At 45.5% G+C, this 26,500-nt stretch overlaps 1 protein-coding gene across 1 annotated transcript; it reads left to right on the top strand.

The window, feature by feature from the left end:
• Positions 1-482: 482 nt before the first annotated feature.
• On the top strand, positions 483-26,500 carry LOC135264961 (TBC1 domain family member 10A-like). The gene is made up of 9 exons (XM_064354080.1): positions 483-1,911; positions 13,703-13,802; positions 17,148-17,255; positions 17,719-17,825; positions 18,231-18,345; positions 18,476-18,541; positions 19,939-20,128; positions 20,842-20,996; positions 22,911-26,500. Exons 1-9 carry the CDS (start codon positions 1,721-1,723, stop codon positions 23,772-23,774), a joined length of 1,896 nt encoding a protein of 631 aa, XP_064210150.1. The 5' UTR covers positions 483-1,720; the 3' UTR covers positions 23,775-26,500.

Here is a 26,500-nt window from a genome sequence, read left to right on the forward strand (position 1 = left end):
TATTTTGAACTTGTTGGAAAGCAGCAGTACACCTAGAAAATCAAATTATTACTTGGGGGGGGGGGGGGGGGGGGGGGGGTTAATTTATACCTACCCAGCTTTAAAATATTCGCATTTTTCGCTATTTACATTTTCACAATGCATTTAGACCGCATAATGCAAGATGCATTTCACTTGGTTGCAAGTAACAGGCCAAGGATTTTGAATTACATCTACAAATAATTGAAATTAAACGAGTATGTCCAGGTGGAACCAACGATGTGCAGACATAATAGAAGACTGATCACTATTGGCAGTATAGTATATAGCGCTCGCGCCTTAGCGTTCGTCTGTGTGCCCTACAACCCGTTCAGAGTTTGTGTACCGAATTAAAATAGTCAAACTTATTCGTACCGCCAAAAGTGTTACTTTCAGTGGGCGAGATACTTTTACAGGTAAATGCTGATCCAGGATCAGCGACCTGGGGCCACAGAAATATTCGGTGACGAGCAGATCATAGGAGCAGAGCCGACACCCTCTTCATCTGACATGACTACACTGCGCAAATGCAAACAACTGGAGCTGAATTGGGATCGGGGAGGATGTTGCTAGCTAACCGACAACTGACCGATTTTCTACAGTAGGAGCACCTGGCAACAAGATCCCAATGACGAGATTAACAAAAGGGAACACGTCTGTGGGACGGTAGCTGCATTCGGAGAATACCAGATGGAGGCGTGTTGAAAATCAAAGTGGTAGACTAGACCAATTCAATTATAACACACTATGATAGCCTTAGCCAGTATTCTGGTGGACACGGGATTGTAGCTACACCAAGGTAAACTAGCAAGAGGAAACCGTCCGGACAAGGAAGAACTACCAAAGAAAACTAAGGGAGCTTTTGCCATTCATCAAAACCTATTTAAAACCTGTCGTTTTTGGCTGCTTATGTGTACATGGTTATAGTGTCAGTTAAATTGTTGAATAGCTGACGTCAGAGTATTTGAGTTAACTGCTGCTTGTTTCGCAGACATTACAACTGATGTTAGCTAGTCTAGCTGCCAAGCGATCAGTTAAAGTTCGATATACGTTTTGCTGAACAAAGGGGTAACCAGCCTTGGAAATCCCCTAGCTAGCCGCAGCTTGACACACGTACTGCATTAAAACAATTGGTAGTTTGGGATCTGAAACGTTAGATAACCTCACAACTGCACACATAGCTAGTCTGCCTAGTTCTGTTTGAGTGTATAACGTTGGATATTAGCTTGATAGCTGGCTGCTTATTCATTGCTTGGATAACCTCAGCGATAGCTACCACTTTCCAAATATTCGTGTTGTTATTTTAGTCAGTGTTCGCGATAACTTTGTCTTCTGTTAGCCCAAGTGGCCCTAAGCAACTAGCTAATGTTAGCTGAATGTGGGCAGACTTTGTGGCTATTTAGCTAAGTAATGCAAAGCATGTGGCTAACGTTAGTCGTTCACGATAGGCTATGGCTTCTTAGCTGCCTTAATAACTAGTTTCATAAGTTAAATTACCTTACTCAACATGCTGAATGTCGCTTTGGTAGCTAGCTATCACCTTACTGTCATGTGAAGACTGCATTTGAAGACTAAACGTGTCAACGAGTGTTTACTAACGTTACACTGAACGATTTAAATCCGGTAATCGGACATTCAAGTACGACGCAAACGTTTGCTTTGAACTATAACTTACAAGGGAGTAATCAAGAAGCTCGCTGTTATGGATAAAGAACAAGAAGAGAATAGTGGCCACTCTGCAGATTCGGGGAGTCTGCTGGAGATCAAAGAAAGTCTGGCAGACGGAGAAAGCTCCCTCGGCTCTGACTCTGAAATCAACGGCTTTACGGTCGACGAGAAGCACCCAGATAAATACGGATTCATTGGAGGTGCACAGCAGTACACGGGAGACTCGTAAGTGTTCGATTCACTATGGATTCATTTGGTAGGTTCAGTAACACACGTAACATTATTTAACCAAGTTAACTAACCACCTGTACAGTGTTAAGCAACGTAACTCTGTAAACGCCCCTCCCCACGTGGCAAACAAACTGTGGAACGTCTCCTACGCCCTTATTTGAGTAGCTGCTGGTTCATTGGTTTTCTACCTGTAAATATTGTAGAAGTGGTCACGGGACGAATTTGATGCGAACAACGCCTCTTTCCGTTCTTTCCATTGGGCGTATATCACCGTTTTTATTCTACTCCGTTCCCTCCAGAGAACATATATTTTGTATTTATGCAAGCTATGTTAGGTCTTTATTCTTTATTTTCCTGGATCAAATCCCTGTGATGGATGTAGTTAGGGTAGCAGTATGAAAAACTGGATTCTATAACATGGGGCCAGGTGTTGCATGCACAGATCTAAAATGTATTATACTGATGTAGTGTAATTAGTGCATATCATGTCAGTAATTTCCTGGAATTTGTTTCATTTTGTGGACTCTCTTGCCTTTTATCCTTGAGCCCATAGCACAGAATCTTCCTCAACTGTATGGGGAGGAATTTCCAGTTGGATGCTCTTTGTTTACCTGTCCTGTGCCATTCTCCTGTGGTGCATTTGTGCCTGCATCCACTCAGACAGATCAGGGCCCATGCATCCCTCCGTCTCGGGGGGTTGGGGGGGAAACCCTTGGCACTCGGAGCAGTGTCAAGATTGTTTGCTTACATCCACCGTGCAGTCTTGCAAAGAGCGATAAAGACGGAAACACTCTTCCGAAGGCAAACGTGAATCGTCTCCAGCGTGTGAAGGGTACTGCTGAGCCAGGCCATATCTGATTTTCTGCTATTCTGTTCCTTTTGCTGTGCCTTTTCGCACTGTCTCATGGTCCAGGCATGGTGCTGTCATGGCTGGTTCTTCCTTCTTACTCAGCAACTAAGTTCCCACATGCGAGAGGATTAAGTCCCTTTGTGGGTTTTCGTGCTTAGTAAGCCATGTCACGTGCCTGGAAGTTCTCGGTGATTTGTAAAGTCGGTAATGGAAGGTCAGCCTTGCCCTTTAGATTGCATCCAGTCCCCTTCAATGCCTGTGCATTTGTCAAACAGTGGTTCAGCAGAACAAGATTATATTGGGAGATTCTATTATATTTTCTGCGCAGTTCACTTCCCAGCTGTCTTGGTTGGTGGTTTCTATGACAAAATGGAAATAATGAAAATGGTTAAAAGATAAACCAACTGTCCACTGAATGCTGTGCCACTGCAGTTAAGTTATAAAATATTAAAACGCATTAGGCTATTTGTTTCGTTTGAATAACTCAAGTACAGTTTCAAGAATATATTTATCAGCAACCAATCCGTCCATAGTTTTATTTTTAAAATAGTATTCAAGCAGATATATTGTTTGTGTCTGGGACAATGCCTACATTTACATGCACACAATATTCTGGCTACTGCCATTATTCTGAATAAGGCAATATTCTGAATAAACTGTCTACATGGTTACTGAGAAATGAATGTCCTTTTAGTATTCATGTTTACATGCGGCAGTGTACTGTCAGATTAAACGAGAAATGGCCACGTAAATTTTTTTTTTCCCTTACGTTCTTTATTTACCTTTTAAAATTTTTTAAAGTAGGATCATTTCTCCCTCCATCCAAAAATGTTGTGTTTTTTTTGCAGGGCCTTCCATCCATGCACCTGGCAAACTACTAGCTGTTGGGCTCATATGAAAATGCAATGGGTAGCCTAGTAATGACCGTAAACAACACCCTCAGGTCGTATGTGTTGCAAACTGTCTTGAAAACCCTGATTGAGATGGATATTCTGAATAAGCTATATAGGCCTGCTTGGCCAAATAGCACAGTAATAGCCCAAATAATACCGGCATATGCCATGTGTCTTAATCAGAATATTTAATTTTTGGCAAAAGGGCCTTATTCAGGATATTTAATCAGAAGTTGCTGTTTACATGACCCATATCTTATTCCAGTTATTGTCTTGTTCGGAATAATATCAGAATATGAGTGTGCAAGTAAATGTACCCAATGAAATGAAGAACCCTTTAACTATTCGGTGGCTAACAGCCAGCCATGAGAAATCTGCATAAATATCTTAAGAACATTCTTGAGAGCAGAGAGTACGTGTAGCTACATTGTACACCGTGCACCAAGATCAACAATATAAATTTGAATTAAGACTCGAGGTATGACCGTGTAAATCTGTCAGCCCTAAATCTGCAGCCCTGGAGACCTGGAAAAGCCAGTGGCTCGTACCTTACATAAATAAACGATACAGTGCACAGAGACCCAGGCACTGCAGAGGATGGTAATTAAAGTTTATTTATGTGCTTTTCGGCAGCCAAGACCGATCTAGCAGTAGGTGACTGATGCACAAATACCTGTTTTTCTTTTTCGGGGTTGCAGGGCTGTGTTGGGCTGTGTCGCATGACGCATATGTAAACAATTCTGTGTTTCTGGTTTAAACCGGTCACCAAAAATAAACATGAGGAGCAGAGTGCTCAGTAGTAACAGGTATCTGGTGCACGCCTGTGTATCTCACACACAGACCTTTGTATGTTGACAGAGTTCTGTGTTTAGTTGCCCCCCCCCCCCCCACTTCCCTTTCTCCTGTCCTTGGTGTCTTTGGTATCCTGTGTCCTTTCCTGAACACAATGGAGGCTCTGTGACAGGCAGAACGATGGCATGACACGATGACATTTCCGGGGAGTTCTTCCTTGCCACTATTGCCTCTGGCTTGCTCTGTGGGGGTTTAGGCCTGGGTAAACTGGAAAGCGTGTTGTGACAAATCCTTTGTAAAATGCGCTATATAAATAAAATTTGATTGACTGGTTGATTTGATGTGCCTTTGAGAAGAAAGTGAATGTATTGTAAATGGGTGTAATGGGCGTGTTTTGTTTCAGAAGAGTTTTGGTTGGTAGTCTCAGTCCGTGGCATCGATCACTGCAATCGAGTTTCAGTCCCACGTACAAGACGTGGGACGTTTTATCCTACAGATGTCTGTTGTCAGAAACTGTACATTAAGTGGTTGAATACGTTGCAGATTCACATCGACAACTTCAGGTTTTTGGATTCCTGTCACGGGTCCACCTGCAAATTGAAACTATAGGCCAACACAAGTACAGCCAGTAGCCTTTGCATTATTACGACTAAAAAAATATTAAGACTTAGCACTATTTAAGAAAATACACAGGGCACCAGTCCTCTCAAACGCAGGGGCTCTTGGAGGACGTTCTTGGCTCAGGTTTGCCCAAGATCTTAAGCATTCTCTCAGAGGGTGTGCATCTGGAACAGAGTTCACCCATGCATTGATTCCCACATATCTTAACCCACTCAGTCAAAACATCATTACTTGATTTCGACATTGGACACAAGACAAGTGTTCTATTTCAGGCTGCATTCCAGTGGTCTGTGCAAGAAAAACAATGGATGCATAAAAATATTCAGGTACTCAGAATCCATCATGGTAACCACGTAAAGTAGCCAGTAAAGAGGCCAGTAATGGCTGGCTGATAGGCTTTTGTAAGTATTTAACAGAAAGAGCCATATACCATTAGTGTTGTTCATGTTTGCATGCTGCACGTAGGTTTACCAACAAAATGAAAAACGTCATATCAAATTCACATAACTTCACAAGGCTGGGAGGTATGGCACCCATGTGATGTTGCTGCAAGACTCTTACAAAGCCGATGATTCATTTTAAGAAGTGCAGGCGTTCACTTGTTTAGCAAGTGGTGCAAGAGTCAGGAGACTTAAAGTTCATGGAGGAGGACACTGGTGAAACATTATGAAATTTGTGAACTGTTTGTAAGCATCATTGAACATCCTGAACTGTAGCTGTAAGCCAAGGACCCATCCCTCTCCTCTCCCCTTTGAAGATGAGAACTCTGCTGCATTTATTAACTGCCAGATTTTTTAAGTAGGGTGAGCTCTAAAAAAAACTGTTAGAAAATGACAGTCTCTCCCTATTGACTTAAAGCACTCAATGTAGAAACTTATTTAATTAGTTTGTGTACTTATATGTATGTAAGCATGGTAGTGATTTAATCTCTTATAAATTGAAAGAAGCAAGCCTTATTGTATCACCAGACCTGCCCCCCTATTGAAATTTGAATGTCTTTAGTTTATTTTAAATTTTAAATGGCAGATTTTGTGCATTCCATTTTACTGTGGTTTTTTTCCCTGTAGTCGCATGTATTGTTCGCAGAACTCTGACTTCATTGGGTTCTGAAGCTGGTCCTCTGCTTCTCTTCCAAAAAAACAGGGAATCGGCAAGCGTTAGCCTGGTGGTGAGTATTAGGCTAAGTCAGAGTGCAGTGCACTCTACATGGAAATACTGTTTCTCGGGTTACCCAGAATCCCTGGGAAAAGATCCTGTTCTTTCATTCGGGGCTAATGGAAGAGCAGAGGGGGATCCTGTTGTCTTTTTTGATTGTTCCTTTCAGAGAGCCCCACTCCCCAGCTGGGAAAATGTCTGCAGTTTTTGGCTCTTGCTTGGCTTGCTCCTGCATACCTTTGTGGTCGGTGATGTCATTAACCATTCTTCTTTTGAAACAAATCTCTTGCACCATGCAGCTTTTATTTTGTTTATTTACCCCTGCAGCTAACTTGTAGAGTTTTTGGACGAAAGGATACAATTTGTTCTTTGGCTATGCTTCCAAACATTATCCCAGACAAACGGCCTCTTTCATCAGAGAAATTAGTTTAAGATCCGGGGAGAAGCCTCAGACAAACCAGCAGGAGATATTTTTTTGTCCATGCTGAGACGGGCTGCCCATTTTTAGCAGGAAAGAGAAACCATTTTTGCACATATATGAATACCTCTTCAAATCGTACTGGCACATAGGCTACGCTTTTAATTTCTCACAATTTCCCAATGAATGAAATTTGTTGCGTGTGACCTCTAGACAAACCTGAACATCCAGTTTTAGCCACAGCTGTCTTATTGTTCCATAAATAAATATGTCAACCGATCTTTGAAGAATAAAAAATGTTTGCATAACTATATAGCCCTCTGACCAGTTTGTTTTGTCTAAACAAGAGAATGGAAGGAGCGTTGTTAATTTGGAGGGAGGAGCCCTGTTAATATTGCCCTACCTGGTTATCAACCTTTTAATATCACCGACCATTCGTTGACTTTGAAACATTCTGCAGCTCTACTGCATAGTGTATTGGTCGGGTTTGGCTGCGCTAAAAGAATCATGAGATTTGCTGTGCGTGGTGTGCTATATTGAATAAATTAGGTACACGGATGCTGGTGAGGCCTAGTTTCGTTGTTCTGTTAAAAAGGGTGTGCCACTAGTCTGCCAACCAACATGCCGTCTCTTGCCCCGCAGACCTCTAGTTCTTATAGTTCCATTCTCTACATGAGGCAGGGAATAATTGGGGCGGGGGTAGCAGGGTCCTGTCAAGCACTCGGAACTTCCTGTTTTGCAAAGCTTGGTCGGCCTCATGCCATAGAACAGGGCCTGGGTTGTGTGGGAGTCCTTTCTGCAAGGAAGTGGACAGTTAAGAGGTCTAATCCATTTATGCGAACTTTGGGCTACTTTGTCTTTCAAGAAAAAGAAAAAAAAGTCTGATTTGTACAAATTCTCAAAATATAACTTGGTCCCTTGTGGATTTTAACAACGTGGCAGTTCCAGGTGGCCACCCAAAGTTAGTTGCAGAGTTTCGGGTGCTTTCATTGTTTCTTTAGGCTTTGTTTCTCTAGGACCGAAGAGAGGCCGAGACAGTGCAGCTGTATTTATTTATCTTTCCACTGCGGACTGATTTCCTATCCTGCACTTAGACAGAGCTGAACTCGCTGTCTGAGGGATGAGGGGGCGTTCACCTCATACACCCCTCTTTGAAGGCACTTCACGTACACTGTGATTACAAGGCTGCGGTACAGAGCTAATGACACGCCAGAGGAGGGCTACAAACGATGAAAACCTGTCTGCATTTCAACATGTGAAAGAGCCTTTTCTGCTTCTGGGCAGATCCCTCCTTTTTCGGTTCCTTTTCTCGGGTGTTACTGAAATGAGACGCTTGTTACGTCATCGCCTCCTCGCCTTATGTTGTTAGTCACGTCAGCACAAAGTGGACAGCTTCATTTGTGAAAAGGTGATCGCCGCACCAATTTAAAAGATTGACGTTGTGACGGGTAGGCCTGGTTTTTTTCCACAGTTCTCGTGACTGTGGAAGAGCGCCAGCCATGTTTTGTCTGGGAACTGGTGGCAGATGAGGTGTGGACGTGCTGTGTGTAATTAGGCTGGGATTAGATATTGCGGAATTGTGGGGTTTGCGTTGGTGTTTGCAGGCAGTCGTCTGCTTGACGACAGAGGTTCCTCGCATTTGAAAGAATAATGGCGAGTAACAAATGAAATAAGACGGCCATTTTGGGATCTTTTATCTTGAGTCCGGAAGCTTTCGAGGGGCAGAATGAAAGAAGCAGACTGCGCAACATGGAGTGGAATATTCATTCGGGACACTTCATGCTAACCGAAGCCTGGATACAGCGTACACCCTGCAGATGTTCAAACAATTTAGACTAGAGGAGTGTAAATGACCCAAAAATCCCAAAATACCGCATTTTCAGCCCAGCTCAGCCTTATGTCCCAGCTCAGTGGTTTTCCACAACTGGCTGCAGTCACATTAGTGAGCTGTAGTGCTTGCAAATGCAGCGGCACATTAGCTTCTTTACACCCACTCTTGGGTCTAATAATTCATCTCAGCGATTTAAGACACAAGTGTTGACATACGGGCCTTCAGCTGGTTTCATAGTAGCCAACTTTGCATTGCATATCACACGTGCCAGTGCAGTTTCGGTAGTTCTGTCTAAATTAAAACCATGATGCGGTTTCTATGCTTTGGTACAGGACACACCTTGTTCTCACACAGTTGTAGGTGTGAAAGCGTTGCAGCAAATTCACACTCCTGTTCTTTCAGATGTGGAGAACCCCTTCACTTTCAATTGTTGTAGACTGAAGAATGTAAGCAGTTCAGAAGTGCTTCCTGATACTTGGGCTTTCCTGACTCGTGTGACGACATTTCTGCTGAGTGAATGTTTATTTAAATTGATCATATCAGTCTCATTGGCTCATTTCATGAGCATATTAGGCTACACTGCACTATCTCAGAGTACTTGGAGTACTCCAGGAGGTGTGGTTGTGTTCCCGCCGCATTTTGACAGTTATATAAATCAGTATTTAACATCCTTGGGCTCTTTCTTGGGCTCCATTTTGGGCCCATCCCCACCGTCTTTCCAGACTAACTCACCGTGGGTCCTTCAGCCCAGTCTTCTGTCTAGCATGTGCCCCAATGTTAACGTCTCTCCTTGTTCATTCGATACTGTACAAACCTGGAGTGTCACTGTCTCCCGTCCCATGGTTCACTCTGGCTTCCCTGTTCGTTTCTGTCCAGTTCACTCTGGGCCCAGTGTCACATGTTCTGCTCTGATGTCACTAGTTCTCTCTTTATGTAACTGTGTGAGCCCTGGCTCCCGGGCCAGACAACCTGCTCTGCCGCATTCTGAGCGTGCCTCTGAGGAAGGATCAGCCTTACTACGCTGTGCTATGCGATGGGAGACGTGGGCCTGGAGCCACTGCTAAGTACAGAATGGCCCTACCCTTTATAAACGGCAGTTACATTGCCAGAAAGAACCAAAGACAAAAAATAGTTGCGAGCTCAGACACGTGCAGCTCCTGGTGTCTGCGTGGGCTGAACTGCAGGCAGTTTGAGCTTTTTCGGTATAGTCGATAAAACTGTGTGTGTGTGTGTGTTTATTTTTTGTTTGTGCGTGCCTGTGTGTTTGTTTGTGTGTGCGCGCATGTGTTTACGTGTAAGTGCCTGTGTTTGTGTTTGTGTGCGCATGTGCGTATGTGTGTGTGTGTGGGTCTGTGTGCGTGTGTGTGTACGTGTGTGCGGGTGTGTGTGGGTGTACTTGTGTGTGCGTGTACTGTACAGCCAGCACTTTTTCCTGTCTGAGAGCCCAGCACACTTCCCTCTCCAGCCCTGTCAGATCTGTGGCTTGTTTGTGTTACCATGGGTACCAGTCACCTAGTTCCTCCTAATATGAATAAATACAAACACAAGGTCTATCAAACGTAATGCCCATTTCCTGATTGCAGGGCTGGAACTGTCTGCAAATTCTTTCTGAATGACTGTGAGTGAATGTGACATGTTCTGCAAGTTCATCATGAGTTTAGCTGTATTTCCTTGATGCATCAGAAATTTGCCTTGGCACATACAGTACTAGGAAGTACGTCTAAATGTCATTGTTCATCTCATGCCATGGTAGGTGGTTAGAGGGTTTGTCACCTCTAGCCCTTACATCCCTCTCTCACTTCTCATCCATACTGATTGAGAATGTATTTGTTTCTGTCATTTATTTTACTTGTGTGGAAACTTCACAGCATTCTGCAGAGCTAAGCACTTCTGCAGAGATGAGCATGAATGCCTTTTTGAATGACAATAAAACGGTTTGTTATTTGCCATTTAGAACATTGCATTGCAATCACTTGCTTAGAAGGAGATCTTATCCGGAGCAGCTTGCCGCAGTGGAGAACAGTGGTGTTAGTGTCAGGAATAACAGTGTGCTATCAGTACGGCACCAAGGCCCATTAATAATCAATAACGGTGGTTGCGCTAGCCCATGGAATGCTGTGTGTTTGGAATCCAGGACCTTTCAAAATCTATTTTTGCCATAATCAGCCAATTCATAATAATAACAACACAAGTGTATGCCGCTCATAATTTTATTACCGAGGCTGTGTAAATATCATGATCAATAAACATCACAAAGGTCAGACACTGAGCGACTATTGGCTCTAAGAAACTGGAGTAATAATTTTGTTGTAGTTCAAGTCTAGTTCATTGCCCCTTGTAGTCTTAAAAAAAAGACCTTGGAATGTCTGTGCTCATATTTTTTCTTGCATTTTTGCTCTTTTTTCTTTGTAAAAAACACAGAATCCTTCATTAATGCGACCTCTGAATAAGCATAGGGTTAACCAACAGCTGATGCTGTAGCCAAAAGTAAATACCACATTCTTTATTATGATTTTTTCTTTCTTTTCCTGTCATTGTTTTAGTAACTTGCCTTTCAATTAAGGTAGAGCTCAGAACCATCAGAGTGCTTTTAACAGCCCCTTTAGAGGTGGTTCCCATAATTCCTTTCCCTTTTCTGATCGCTCCCTGCGAGGTCACAGGCAGAGGTGGCTCGGCGTGGATGAATTCGGCTCGCACCTGGCGCAGAGAGCCGAAGTTCAGCCCCAGGCCGGCTCACACCAGTGCTTCTCTGTTGACCTTTAATCCCACATTAATTCGCAACACGCTTCAGCCGTTACGATGACCAATCCTGGGCTGCCGCAGGCTGAGCTCTGCGCAGTTTTGCCCCTAGCCCTTATCAGCTGGCCTCGTATCCCATCCTTCCCTTTGTTTTTGGCAGTAAGTGCGTCGGCCTGCCCTGGCCAAGTCCAATTTGTCGAAAGCTTGATTTATTCATTCGTCTGTTTATTTATTTACTGAACTGGCGCCGGACTCTGTGTTGCACGAGCGAGTGGGCCTGTGTCCTCCTCTCACCCTGACACTGGAAGAGAAAGGAGACGTGGAGCGCTGACTTGGTTTCCATATTAAGGTTTCTCTTTCATTTCCCAGTCTGACCCATCCTGAGCCGGGTGAAAGTAGAAGCCCAGGAGGTGTGGAGTTGGTGGGCAGGGGCTTCTGGGAACCGTAGTCACCCCAGCCCTTACAGTGCATCTGGGGCAGTGCAGTTCTTCTCGGTCCTTGTTGTCAGATTGTGCTGCGCTTTTAACGGCTCACACGGAGCCACCTGCCCTCACACTTTGAGTGGTGTGACTTCACCGCCTCGAGCTTCGTGCGCGCTGCTTGCTGCAGCTTGTGAGATTTCACTGTGTGTCATGTTTCCTGTAGATAAACCCTCTGTATTAGTGTTAGCTGAATAGCTTCTTTTGGCTTTTTCTTAGAGCAGTGAACTACAGTGTTGTACTACAGCCATTCTGTTATTTTACAGGCAGCCACACAGGAGCGGCCTGTGGCGCTATGGCCTTGTGGTACTGGGTGTGTGGACTGCACTGGCTGTTTAAGCACTTTGCACAAGCTAAATTATTCAGAAGCAGCTCATCCACACAGGGTCAGTCGGAGGGTGCTGATACTGTTCACTAGGGCCCTAAATGCCATTTTTAGCACTGTGTGTGTGTGTGTGTGTGTGTGTGTGTGTGTGTGTGTGTGTACACGTTCCTTCACTGTTACCAGGCAGCTAGAACTCAAGATTTTAATTTTTGCCCTTTTTGTGTAAATAATCACCCGAAAGAGTGAAATTTGCATTAACACAGACTTCCTGGCAAATCAGTTTGACATTATTTGATTTCTACAGTACCTTAGGCAGGCCTCTTAAGGCCTCTTTAGGCAGGACCTGTGAGTAAAGTGTGTAGATCTTTTTTATTTTTTAACTAGCATTTAGCCTACATGAAACCAAATTCTGTATTCATAATCTCATGGTTGAATATTCCAATAATTTTCTATTCAGTGCCTGAAAACAGTGAAGGAGGATTGGCGTGTACACGCACACACACACACACACACACACACACACACAAAGACACACACACAGTGCTTCTTTCTCTGAAGTGAACCAGACTTTGTCTGCTTTTTGGCATTCTGGCCATGATTTCATTACAGCCTGGGCAGTGCCTGGCTACACATTAATTTGCAGTAAGTATGACCCTTCAGAAAGAGTCAAGTCTTATTGCTCAACAGCATAGAATGTGCTCCGTCTCTGAGCACTCTCCCTGGCCCCAAGTGCTCTGTCTCACACAGAAAAAGACCAGCTAAACCTCCAGCTGCTCTTACATAGAGATGCGATATGTCTTTTGCAGACCTTTCTCCCGCTAACTCCGTTCTTGTATTTATGTGTAAGCAATGTGCAGAAATATTTAAGGATGTGTATTTGGAGGATGTGTATCATGTTAGCTGGAGCTCCCAAGATTTTATATTCTACCAAGACCTGGTTTTTTAAAAAGAACCCCCCCCCCCCCAAAGCAATTTGTGAACATTCAGTTTTTCTGTTCACATATTGACTGAGAGTGAAAAGATTATAGCTGAGGGATCTTTGTTTGATCACATTTTCAGCCAGTAGAACAAATGCCCATGAAATGAATATGCTTCTTGAACATAGATCAGAAAGAATACGGTGTTGCTCGTTGGTCTTTGTTTTGTTAGAAACATGCTCAAAGTAGATTATTGGAGACCTTCACTTTCATCCACGTGCATAATGTTCTTGAATCTGTGCGTGTAAAAATAACAGGGAGGGTCTCTCAAATTGAGTGTTTTTGAAGGAAGCAGCTTGTTTGTGCTCAGCGCTGGGCTGGCCTCCCCTTCCTGTTGCTGTTCCGCCCCTGGCTCCGCCCTCCCTGCTGCGATCCAGACCCAGCCAGCCATCAGTCACAGCACAGATCTCAGCGTGGGCCCGCCCCCAAAGGCGCGCACCCTTACCCATATGTCTCAGGGTCAAGCAGGCCCCTTTCCACTTCCCCTGAGTCTGTTATTGTTGTTGGTCATGAGGGTGCGATGTGTGCCCCATAAATAATGCACACCTCTGCAGTGACTGGCTCTCTCAAAGGTTCCCATGGGTCACCATTTCTGTGCACCAGACCCCCAGGGTCCTTACTGCGGAAGGGTCAGTTGAGAAAGCAAAAGTGCTGAGGCGTCTCTCTCCCCTCTCCCCCATCTTGACCCCCCCCCCCCCTTTCCAGGGCTGAAGACCTCCCTCCAGAGGTGCTGAGGCAGAGGGAGGGGAAATGGCTGGACATGCTCAGCAGCTGGGACAAGTGGATGGCCAAGAGACACAAGAAGGTTTGACTCTAGCGCCTCGATCTTTTCTGTAGTGTTCCTTCTCTGCTTTTTCATACACATTCTGCTCTTACCATGCAGAGCCCTTCAGATTCACTGGTTGGCTTTGGTTGTAACCTGTCGTTGTCATGATTTAACCTCGTATGCAAACGCTGCCCAGCAAGTTGCATCGCCACCACGCCACACCTGCGGAAGTTCCTGGCTCGCGGACAAGAGCCGACGACAAAAGATGGTGCTTCTGTGCCTACCCTCGTGAACCGGCCAATCAGGAGTCCTGCCTTCTATATTCATTTGTTATGGTTTTTGCACTTCCTTGCCTGTAGGGATTGGTATATTGCCATTTTATTCCTGGGCATGCCTGTTTTTTGAGCGCCACGGCAACAGTTGCCACTGTGCAATGACACCTACTGTACACTACACTGCAAATGTACAAGACTGAACATGTAGCCCCAGATTCTCTGCCATAAACATGGATCATAGAGCTGCTTGCAGAAAATGTTCTGTATAGTAAATAGCTTGTTTTTCCAGTGATGACTCAATGTTATATTTTGCCCCCTTTAAATTATTTTTATTGTGTATTTGTTTATAGTCGTTAAGTACAAGCTAAACATTTTGGCAGCAAGATAATTATGCCAATGATTTGGCAGCTGTGGAAAATCCAGGTTCCAGAATTCAATGTTTGTACCAATCACCTTGATTTGCTAATTTGCACAGTTCTTCAGCCTGGAGGTAGAACTTATTGGTAAAATCGGCTGGAGTTCATGAGTGGAAGACTTTCTGACCCCTTGTCTTTCCATCTCTGTTGTTTGGCTTTCTCCTGATATTCCTAAAAGGCATCTTTGTGTCATTCTTCCTTTGTAAATTTCAAGGCAGTGCCAGGGCAATCTTTGATCTAGATCCAGCCTCGTCATACTTAACCTAAGTACATTTGTTTGGCTGAAAGAAAAAAAACAGATGCAACCAATTCAACACCTCTTTTAGCAGGTCTTCAAAAACAGCAACAAGCTGAGTTCCAAATTTTGAAGCATGACTAGAATTTGATCGAGTTAATTGAATTTCCCCAAAAAAATACTTTTTGCTTCTCGTTTATTTAATGCTTATTCGTTTGTCCTGTGTTTAGTCACATTAACATCTATTATCACACTGATTAACTAAAGGACATCATTTTTTGGCGCATTTGACTGATTTAACAAACTGGCCATCTTTCTTTTAAAAAATACAATAATAATTCAGTGGCAATCGCAAGCACAACATTTATTTTGCCTTTTTGTATAGCTATTTCCATGGATAAAATTGCATTTATTATTATTGTTTATTGGTAAAAACATTTACTTCATATCCAGGGAGATAGCCAACTACTTGCACGTTACATGACGTTACATAGCCATTTAGTAATACGATCGCATTTCAGGCTAGACAATAACCCGTTAATCCAGAGAAATTGCTGAGTTGTTTTAGAATCTTTATCGCAACAGAATGTATCAAGGCTGGCAGTGTCCACATAGCAACGGACGCTGTAATGAAACTTTAAGTACGTCACGATGGGTATAACAGCTGTTTATAAATGTCAGTATGTCACCTGGATCATTTTTGCAGCCCGGATCAAATTTGTTGTGACAGCTGGCTCCCAAAACAAACACCTGAGAGAGGCAGCATTCTGCCTGCATGCATGCCTCCCCCAAGGCGTTGCGTCATTGTTTTGCAATGCGCAGCTGTCGTAAAAACATGCTGGCATCGATAAGCTCGGAGGCATACGATTACAATAAACAGGACAACTTGGAACCGGTTCTGAACGGGAACCGGATCTCGATTCCCAACCCTAGTCAGTGGGTTTACTTTGTAAGCGTGACTTGGTTTGAAGGTCATCTGCTGAAATGACCCATGCTACTGCAGTTTCGTTTTGTCCAGTATCAGTGACAGTGTTCCACTTGCACAAAACATTCTTAGTTTTGTTCACAAGGTGCCTCCATGCCTCAGTGGTGTTCTTGCGGTCGTGTGTGTTAGGGTTAATGTGGGACGAAGGGCTCTGAGAAAAGTGAAGCTGAAATGTGCAGTTTCCACAGAACAGCACTTTCACTTCACAGAGCATATTTTTACACATACGCTGTCAGAGCAAACAATAGCAAGAGACTTTGTCGTGCAGCCCATGGGAGTACTCCTTAGTATTTACTGTTCACGCTGTTTTAGTTGTCGGTTGCCAGTGTGTGTTTGTGTTTGTGCGTGTAAGTGTTTTTGGGTATATGTGTGTGTGTGTGTGTGTGTATGTGCCTATGCCTGTGCGTGTCAGCTAGAAAACCATAGGAGAGAATGCAAGCAACAAATAAATCCAGAAAATATCGGCATCATGACAAAGAGAAGCTTTGGGAAAATATGTGGGCCACCTACAAGGCAAAAGTGAATTTCCCACTAGCTCAGATCTACAGGGATCCAATACAGCCTGGCTCAAATGTGCCAGTGCATAATACATTCCCCCCAACACATACTTGCCAGTCAAACAGTCAACCTCCTCTGTTTGCCTCTGGTGTGGGGCAGTCAGATATGATGTATCGATCGCTTTGTGTGTCAGGATGTTATTTCTCTGTCCACACGGTGGCCTTTTTCCTTTCTTTATTTGATTGTTCCAATGTCCTACACACTAGTACGCCCATATAGTGGTATTGAATCTTTCCTGGAGACTGACGTGTGACATCATATCATCTTTCTCCTTTCTGTTCATAAGCTTTATTCTCCCCTTATATAGTGAGGTATCCTATTATATCCTATTATATTCCCTATTATATCTGAAGACCAATATGCTCTACCATGCGTGGCGGTATGAGCCTTTCATTATGAAGTACCAGCTGTGATTAGTTTTGCTTGATATAGCACAGCAAAGAATGCAGTGCTCTGCTTTAGTTATTGGAGTAATTGGCTAACATAGAAGTTTGAGTGTGCATTTAAGAGCCAGTCTCCACCTGCTAACTGTCACTTCTCACATTTTTAAGACTGGCCTTGTTTGTGGTAGTTTGTAGCCAGTCAGTTTTATTTTTGAAGGCCAGTGGCCTGAAGTGGAAATGAAACGGTTCTGTGTGACCACAGTCACAGATGGCGAGAGATCAGCTGTGAGCCTGCCTTTATTTGGGGTTTCTTTCTGGCTTTCTTTCTGTCCAGAATAAAACGCTCTTCGGTGTTTCTCTTGTCCAAAAATGACAAGTGTAACTTCAGGCAGAGACAAACGGGTGAAGAACCACTTTGTGCGTTTGACACTCTCTCCCCTCCCCCTGCTTCTCTTTCTCTCTCCCTCTCTCCCTGTCTCACTATCTCTCTCCCCCCTGCTTCTCTCTCTCTCTCTCTCTCTCTCTCCATCAGGTGCGGTTGCGCTGTCAGAAGGGCATCCCGCCCGCCCTGCGAGGCCGTGCGTGGCTCTACCTGTCCGGGGGGAAGGTGAAGCGGGAACAGAACCGTGGAAAGTTTGAGGTGAGCACTTCGGCCTCCTCCGCTACTCACCCTGGACTCACACTCTGTTTATCTGACCAAATGTGACGGGCAACGCCTGTCCTCTGTCACCTTCGCTTACAAAATCCACATCTTTTTCTTTCAGCGTTTGCTGTAGTTCAGTGAGTGGCCGTTACTGTGGTACAAGTGTCCGTCACTGGCGTAGTATCGTGTGCAGTCGGCGGTATAGCTGGTGGTGTAGTAGCGTGGGCTATCGTTGGAGTAGCAGTGGTCGCGCTAGCCCATGGAATTCTGCGTCTTTGGAACCTCGGACATTTCAGAATATGCTTTTTAAACCAGTTCACTTGTGTTCTGATAAAGAAACTTCTATTGTACCGTAACATGCTGGTAAAAATAGGCGTGTTTTGTGAAAGGGCATAATTGTGAGTGGAATATCGTGCAGCATGGTGGCTGACTGTGCTGGCGGTGTCATTTTGTCCTTCAGGAGTTGGACAGTCAGGCAGGGGACCCCATGTGGCTGGACGTGATTGAGAAGGACCTGTACAGGCAGTTCCCCTTCCACGAGATGTTTGTGGCGCGAGGAGGTCACGGGTAAGCTGAGGGGGGTCTGCTCTCAGACACACAGACTCTCACATGAGGGTTCAGGAGAGTTTATAAACAGAACTGACGTCGGTTGTGCCTGAAGTGCAGAATATGAAAAACTGTTCAATATTTTAAAACTGAACCAGAATTTGAAGAGGCATTTTGAGTGGAACTGAAATTTACACAGATTTGAAAGTATTGCCATGGAGAGAGGGAACTGAATTGAAGGACTTGATGTTGACAGTTATTGAGTTAGCGGACTTACCCCCCGTTAGGAGCTGAATTAAACTCAAACTGAATCACAACTGGAGAGCTTAAAGGAAGGGATCTGGGTGGCGAGTGAGAACTGGGTTGCAGTTGAATGGGTAGAACTGACCCCTCCCTCTGCCCCCCCCCCCCCACCTCGCTGCGCAGGCAGAGGGACCTGTTCCGCGTGCTGAAGGCCTACACCCTGTACCGGCCAGACGAGGGCTACTGCCAGGCCCAGGCCCCCATCGCGGCCGTGCTGCTGATGCACATGCCTGCGGAGGTGAGGGCGTTGCGCGTGTGCGTGCGTGTGCGTGCGTGTGCGTGCGCGTGCGTGTGTGCGTGTGTATGACCACGCGTCAGTGTGCAGGAACGCGGACTGAGCAAGCCTTTCTCTCTCTGCTCTCCTGCAGGACGCCTTCTGGGGGCTCGTCCAGATCTGTGAGAAGTACCTCCCGGGATACTACAGTGCGGGCCTGGTGAGACTGATCCCTGACCCATAACCCCTGATCCCTGACCTCTGACACTGTTGCTGTGGTCTATGTATCTAGTTCAGATTGCTTGCAAGACTTGGGGGGAAAAAAGGAGATTTGGTGTCCTACTGCATATAGTGCTTGTGTTGGGTTGTTTTTTTTTTTTTTTAATCTAGTGTAAATTATGTAAGAAGTTACACATCTACACAATGCAGCTGCTACATATCGCCATTTTAATGACCTGTCAGTACACAGTCCTATCACTGTCACTGTGTAAAAATACATTGTGTTCAAAGATAAGATAAGGTTACTGGAGAAAGAGTGCATTGTGGGTATATGGAGAGAAAGTGGAAGGAAAGATGGTATGTGTGGCATCTCAAAGCCATCAGAAACGCGGCTGAATGGGATGCCATTGTCAGAGTTCATTACCATGGGGAAGAAAGAACAGATACAGACATCAGGAACACTGCCCTCTATTGGCTGGAAGACCTCTGGACAAACGCACTTCTGTTTTTGGCCGGAAATCATGGGAATCCTGTATTGTCGTGGCAACAACACCACAAACAAAAGTATTATTATTGAGTTTTGAAGTAAACAGCATTTCCCTGTCTTGCCCCTGACAGAGGGTTTACTATTTCTACCAGTTCAGGCAATTCTTTCTATGGAGTTCAGGCAGTTAGTGTGGGAAAAAAGGACAAACAATAAAATGTGAAAGAGAACTTAAGTGGGAAATTACAGCATCTCTAAATACAAGCAGCAGGTGAACTATGGGGCTGCCACACATTGGTGGTGGTTGAGGTGAGTTTCACCCCACGTTACTGTAAAGAGCTTTGAGGGTGAGTATGCTGTATAAATACAAGGCATTATTATTACTATGTGTGAAAAAGAGCCTGGTTCTATATCTCATTATTAAGAGTGAGCCACAAGGCCCTAGGGCACTGCTGACTGCGGCCTTTCCTGTGTCCTCCACGCTACCCTCACCCCCCGCCCCTCCACCTCATTTACACACTCTTCTGCCCGTTATACTGTTACTTGCTTTTACCTTGCAGACTTATTTTTGAATTTCCTGGGGCCCTTTATTTCTGTCTCTTAAATTCAGGAAGCTTTCAAGTGTCCTATGAGTCAGGTGACTAAAAGCTGAATGTGTTAAATACAAAGAGGGGATGATTCAGTTAATGAGAAAACAAGGAGCGTTATGTTCTGAATTTCGGAGGCATGAACTCCAGGGTCCGGTATGAAACGGTGGCTTTGTGCCGTCGATGTGTTGCCTGAGAAGGCTTGAGGGTATGCGTCACGTTCTCTTTCTGTCCTGCCGCTCTCTCTCACCCCCCCCCCCCCCCCCGCCCCTTTGTCTCTTTCCCTTCGTCTGCGTGACGGCTTGCTGTTCCCCTCCCCTCCTGCAGGAGGCGATCCAGCTGGACGGCGAGATCCTGTTCGCCCTGCTGCGGCGCGTGTCCCCCGTGGCGCACCGCCACCTGAAGAAGCACAACATTGACCCCATCCTGTACATGACGGAGTGGTTCATGTGCGCCTTCTCCCGCACCCTGCCCTGGGCCTCGGTTCTGCGCGTCTGGGACATGTTCTTCTGCGATGGTGAGGGCCGCACGCGCTCACTGCAGCCGGCTAAGATCTGCGCGTCCTGTAGGCTGACAATCACACGCTCGCTCACGCACTCACTCTCCCATAGACACAGGCACACACACATGCTCACTGCCACTCTTTCTCGCACGCGCACTCGCTCACTCTCCCACAGGCATACGCACACACACGCTCACTCTCTGTCCCACATGCTCACTCACACACTATCCCACATGCATACACGCACACACACACTCACTCATTCACGTTCATTTACACACACACACACACACACACACACACACGGTCACTCGCTCTCCCACGGGTATACACTCGCGCGCCCACTCACGCGCACACACATACACTCACTCTCTCTCCCACAGGCATACGCACACACACGCTCACTCTCTGTCCCACATGCATGCACACATGCTCACTCACACACTGTCCCACATGCATACACGCACGCACACACACTCACTCACTCACATTCATTTACACACACAACCACACACACGGTCACTCACTCACCCACGTCTATACACGCATACACACACTAAGAGCGGTCACCTTGAATTTCTGACAAACATGCACTGATAACAGATCCACCAGCCCAAAGTACAGTCATTCTCAAAGACCCACCACACACAGCACACAGTGAACGGTGTACAAACACCGTAGCCGCAGCGGCGTAGCTTGCTCTGATTCCCCCGCCCCTCCCCCCACAGGTGTGAAGATCATTTTCCGGGTGGGCCTGGTGTTGCTGAAGTGCATGCTGGGAACTCAGGAGAAGCTAAAGGCGTGCCAGGGTCAGTATGAGACCATGGAGCTGCTGCGTGCCCTGGACCCCCACTATATGCAGGAGGGCTTCCTGGTCCGAGAGGTAGGCCCCAACTCAGCACACCACCCGCAGTCTAGATCACCCTGGGAGTGGGAACGGCACCCCCAAAATCACTAAGCAGAACTTAAGTTGAGCAGATCTTAATTAAAGCCAGGCTTCTGAGTGGCTCAGCTGGTAAAAAGTGCTTGTCATGGGCACAGACTGGACCCTATAACTTGGGCATTGCAGGTTTGAGCCCAGGCTGTGGTGTCATTAGCTGACTATAGCTATGAGCTTGAAGCGGTGATCAACTGTTTGCCTCCTCCTAGTAAGGTAGGGGATGGTTCCTCAGGATACTGCTACATTAGTCTCTACCAACAGACCTCTGCCAGCTGGAAGTGAGAGATTCAGCTTTCTTCTTATGGACGCTAGCGCTCCTGTAGTACTGTGGCCTTGTAGAATAATCACTGACTCACAGGTGGATGTATTAGAGCAGAACCCTTGCATTGCCTGCTGTGGTCTTTGGGTGTGTGTGGTTGGAACAGTTGTGCCTGCACAGGCATGGGATAAAAAGCAATCATTTTTGGCTTCTAGATATCCTAGATGTCCTTGAGAAATGGGAGCTTATTTGTGGAGGGAATGGAAACTGGAGCAAGTCTTTCCCTCCCAATGACTAAAGCCTCTCTGACTGTACTGATTCTACACAGTACACGCTCTCTGAAGAACAATCTGTAGTTAACACAAGTTCTTATCGCCAGGGACCAGGCTCCGCGGGAAACGGGGCCCACTGTTCCTGCAAAGGAACTTTTCCAGATAGCCTGCAGCACTTTCCCCACAGCCTTCTGTGTGCTTTTCATATCGCTGTTCTGTCAGTTTGATTTGAAATAGTACGGCCATTTAAAATGAAAAAAACGCATGCTTTTGCTGTTACTCATTGGCTTGCGTGTGCACGTTAGATATTAATGTGCGCTGTATGACCAAAAGTACCTGCGCACCCCTTGGTCTGGGGCTGTTTTTCATGGTTTGGATTTGGCCCCTTAGTTCCAGTGAAGGAAAATCTTAATGCTACTGCATACAATCACATTCAAGATGATTCTGTGCTCCCCAACAGTTTGAGGATAGCCCTTTCCTGTTTCAGCATGACACAGGGCACACAGTGAGATCCATATAGAAATGGTTTTGTCGAGGACGGTGTGGAAGTACTTAACTGGCCTTCAATGAGGCCTGACCTCAAGCCCATCTAACGCCTTTGGAATGAATTGGAACACCAACTGCAAGCCAGGCCTAATCGCCCAGTCAGTGCCCAACCGCACTAATGCTCTTCTGGTTGAATGGAAGCAAATCTTTGCACCAATGCTCAATCATCTAGTATAAAGCCTTCCCAGAAGAGTGGAAGTTGTTATAGACCAGTGGACCAACTCCATATTAATGCCCACAATTTTGGATAAGATGTTGAATGTCAGGTATCCACATACTTTTGGCCATGTAGTGTATGTATGGGGAAAAGCTGGTGCTGGTGGTGAGTTTACGGAGGCTGTGTTGTTAGCCTACACTTACCCAAATTGGTATTCTTCTTACCATTTATGATTATTGGTTGCTCAGAGTTTAAACGGCTTTAAACAGCTTACAGTATTATTTCTTGTTTACATACTATGCATTTTGAGAGCTGGATATTTTTCTTTAGCTATTTAAAAAAATACCGTGCTCAAGGGTTATAGAGGTTAATGCCCAACCTGGGAGCGTAATCTGAAACCTCTTAAGATAGAAATGCAGTTCTTTAGTCATTGCACTTCAGTCTATGGAGAATGCCGTAGGGCTGGGACAGGCCTGCAAATATGATTAACACTCTAAATTTTTGAGAGCTCTTTAAAAAAATCCCAGAAACCATTACTTGTCCTTTTCTTTGCCACTTAACCCTAGGATCACTCAAACATCCCCATGTTTCTTTTTTCCCTTCCTGTTCTCTTGGGGTTCCAGGTTCTGGAGTTGCCGGTGTCTGAGCGGGACATCGAGAAGGAGCACCACACGCAGCTGAAACGCTGGAAGGAGAACCGCGGCGAGCTCCACTACAAATCTCCTCCCAGAATGCACGGCGCCAGGGCCATCATGACTTTGGAGCCCCCCAGCCGCCAGGACCTGAGGCAGAACCCCACCATTATTGTGGAGTTGCCCCCGGAGTCGGACCTGCCCGACGACTCCACCCTGAAGCCCGAGAGGGAAGAAGCCGAGACGAAGGAGGAGAAAACGAGCCTGAAGAAGGGCAAGGACGAAAAGAAAAAGGAGAGGAGCCTCAGCAAGAAGATCAAGTCAAAGAAGGCGGCTCCACAGGACATTCCCAACCCCTACGCCCTGCCCACTGACCACGAGCTCCTCCTCCACTACACAACCCATCAGGGTTCCGATGCCCCGCCCACTGACCCTGAGCCCCTCCTCAACGACACACCCCTTCAGGGTTCCGATGCCCCGCCCACTGACCCTGTGCCCCTCCTCAACGACACACCCCTTCAGGGTTCCGATGCCCCGCTCACTGACCCTGTGCCCCTCCTCAACGACACACCTCTTCAGGGTTCCGATGCCCCGCCCACTGACCCTGAGCCCCTCCTCAACGACACACCCCTTCAGGGTTCCGATGCCCCGCCCACTGACCCTGTGCCCCTCCTCAACGACACACCTCTTCAGGGTTCCGATGCCCCGCCCACTGGCCCTGTGCCCCTCCTCAACGACACGCCCCTTGAGGGTTCCGATGCCCCGCCCACTCACCCTGAGCTCCTCCTCAACGACACGCCCCTTCAGGGTTCCGACCAGAGCCTGAGCAGCACGGAGCAAGACACCTACCTGTAGCCGGCTCTTGCCCTCCCTCCTGTGGTGGGACTGTGACAGTGCAACTCCGAAGCTGCCAGGAGTGGGAGGAGCAAAGCCGCAAAACTGGTCTCACTGGCTCACCCGTCTCAGCATCTCAGACAGACCTCCCTCTTCCTCTTGCTCCTCCTCTTTTGTGTACCTGCCTCCTGTCTGTCTGTCCATCTCCCAACCCTCCTCCATATATGCCATTTCACCCTGCCCCTCCGTCTCCCAGAACATTCCTGTTCTTTACACTTTAATGGCCACCCACACTGTGACTCTCAGGCCAGAACTCACCTGCGAATGGGAGAATTCAAATTTTGTTTGTTGTCTTAGACTTTTTTTCTTTTTTTGTGCTGGTTAAGTGGAGATTTTCTCCTTTTTACTCTTGTTAACATTCATGGCTGCAACTTCACTGTCCTCACTGACTTTCTTTTTCACTGATGAAATGTTGTTGCCATAAATTATGTGAAATCCAAGAGGACCAAAAATGTACCTCTGATCTGCCAATCTTACATAGGTTACCGTATAATCATACTTAGTCTTAGCATGTGGACCAATGTTTCCTCTGTTAGTTGGATTTTAAGAGATTGTGGTGCACAACAGGAATGATTAAGCATTCTAGTCTTAGCTCTTTTGTACAGAATGCCAGTATTTTTTTGGTGATTTTCAAAATACTGTTGTAGAGAAACCACTTTAGGAAACCACCAGTAAGGTATAAACAGCATGGGAAAGCCATTCCAAGTCTCTGATTTGAGCTCAGAATGCTTAGTGTGTCGCCAGTGTAATTTCACATCTCACATATTGATGACACGAGGGTGGGGCTAGCACCCCACACCACAATGTGACTATGTAGCGATAATGTGCCAGGCACTTAGACTTTTTCCACTCCACATTGTGCGCTTTAGGTCAACGTGAGGTGGAAAGTACATTGTGGTCTTCTTTTAACATCTTGGCTTTAAGAGCTTGCTGCTTCAGTTTCAGGAAGAGGAGGTAAACCTTTTTTTGGACGGGTGGGTTTTTAATCTCTAAACCAAATATTCAGGGGTTTTTTGTGGGGGTTTAGGGGTGGGTTCTTCGTGTTCATTATTGTATGGTCTCACCCACCACCCACTTACCAGGTGCATGGCCAGTGGTTGTGCCACAATCATCCGTGGTGGGGTTTGTATTTGGGGACTCATGGGAGATTTGCCTAACACAGCTGTATGGAATGTACTTTTAGCCCTCAGTTTGAGGGTGTCTGCCTGTGGCCTTCCCTGGGGCAGAGATTCTAAGGACCACGCCTACGGAGTATCTTATGTGCTCGGGGTTTTATAAAGAGCTAGGGAACATTTACCCGTGTGGAAAAGTCAGTCAGATCATACATTAAAGTGCAACTGGGAAAAATGCACTTACGCAAGCGCATAAAAGTGTGTGTTTGCTTGGTTTTATTGGGCACTGGTGTCTCACCATCAGATTACGTTGCCTGTGTAAGCCAAGGTAGACCTGACTCAAGGGACCCATGAACCTTTGTAATCCTCTCTTGGAACCTTTCTTAAATGTTTAGCTAAAATCTCTTGCTTTTATTGTTATTATTTTCAGTCCTCTCTGGTGTGCATTTACCTTTGGAGTGATGTTACACAGTATGTTTTGCACATTTGCAGGCGTACAACAAGCCAAGCCAGCAAAGGTTGAAACGATGTTTATGACACATCTGGTATCAGAAATCTTACATTTCGTAAGATTTTTTCCAATATTGTAAAGGCAAGTTGTATATAACAATTTAAATACTTAACATTGCTTTATTTCAGATAGAAAGTTGAGACTGTTACGACACTATACATCTAGATTTATAAATAAAAGAAGCACTTTTGTACAGCTTCTTCAAGCAAATATTTGGGAAGAATGTGTATAAACTGTTTGTTGATTTTGCTTCCCCAGGGAAATGATTGCTCAGAATGATTATTTTAAAGCTTTGTATTACTGAAGATATCGTATGCATGTGTAACTGAGATGCGGTCAGACTGGAAGAGGGCTGTTGCTTTGTGGCCTGGCCGCAACCATAGGTCAAAGGTCAGCGTATTCACATTGATCACACAAGGTCTAGTCAGGAGCCAAGACAATGATAACTCTTATATGCTGTATTCAAGATGCAAAAAACAAGGCCAAGGTTATGCAAGTATAAAAACTGTAATTTATGTATGTATGTTTAGTTTAGTTTTGTTTGTTTTTTGTCAGCGCTTTTGCTGAAGGGAATGTCACACACTCGTCAGCCCTATTTGCCACCGAGTGTCCCAGAATGCACTTGTTCTTCATGTGATTTGTTCTGTAAGTACAGAATTACCATATTGGTTGCTTCCATTTAGAGAAACGGCTGAATAGGCTTAAAAGCTTTTTGGCTTGATTTGAAAGGAGATGTCATACAGAGATTCCAACCACAGTCATCACAGCTATGGCAGCCCATTCATAAAGGCAGATTCTTTAGAATTGTGTGACGTACGTAACGCAGGACTGCGTAACCGGTCTAGTAATTCTGTGCAAGGGGAGTGAACATTTTGCTGGGTTGTGTGTGCACTAATCTCTCCCAATGTTATTATCGCTCTGTTGAGTGAAAGCCAAACAATCATGCCGCTGTGATGGACTGGTCGGATCAGATGGCCACTGACCTTGCTGCCCACATGCTGCACAAATAAGACCTGCTCATTGTTCATTGCTGTCCTTAATAAACATTTTTTTGTGCTTGTTGA

Source organism: Anguilla rostrata, chromosome 10, assembly GCF_018555375.3.
Source record: "Anguilla rostrata isolate EN2019 chromosome 10, ASM1855537v3, whole genome shotgun sequence".
Classification (NCBI taxonomy): Eukaryota; Metazoa; Chordata; class Actinopteri; order Anguilliformes; family Anguillidae; genus Anguilla; species Anguilla rostrata.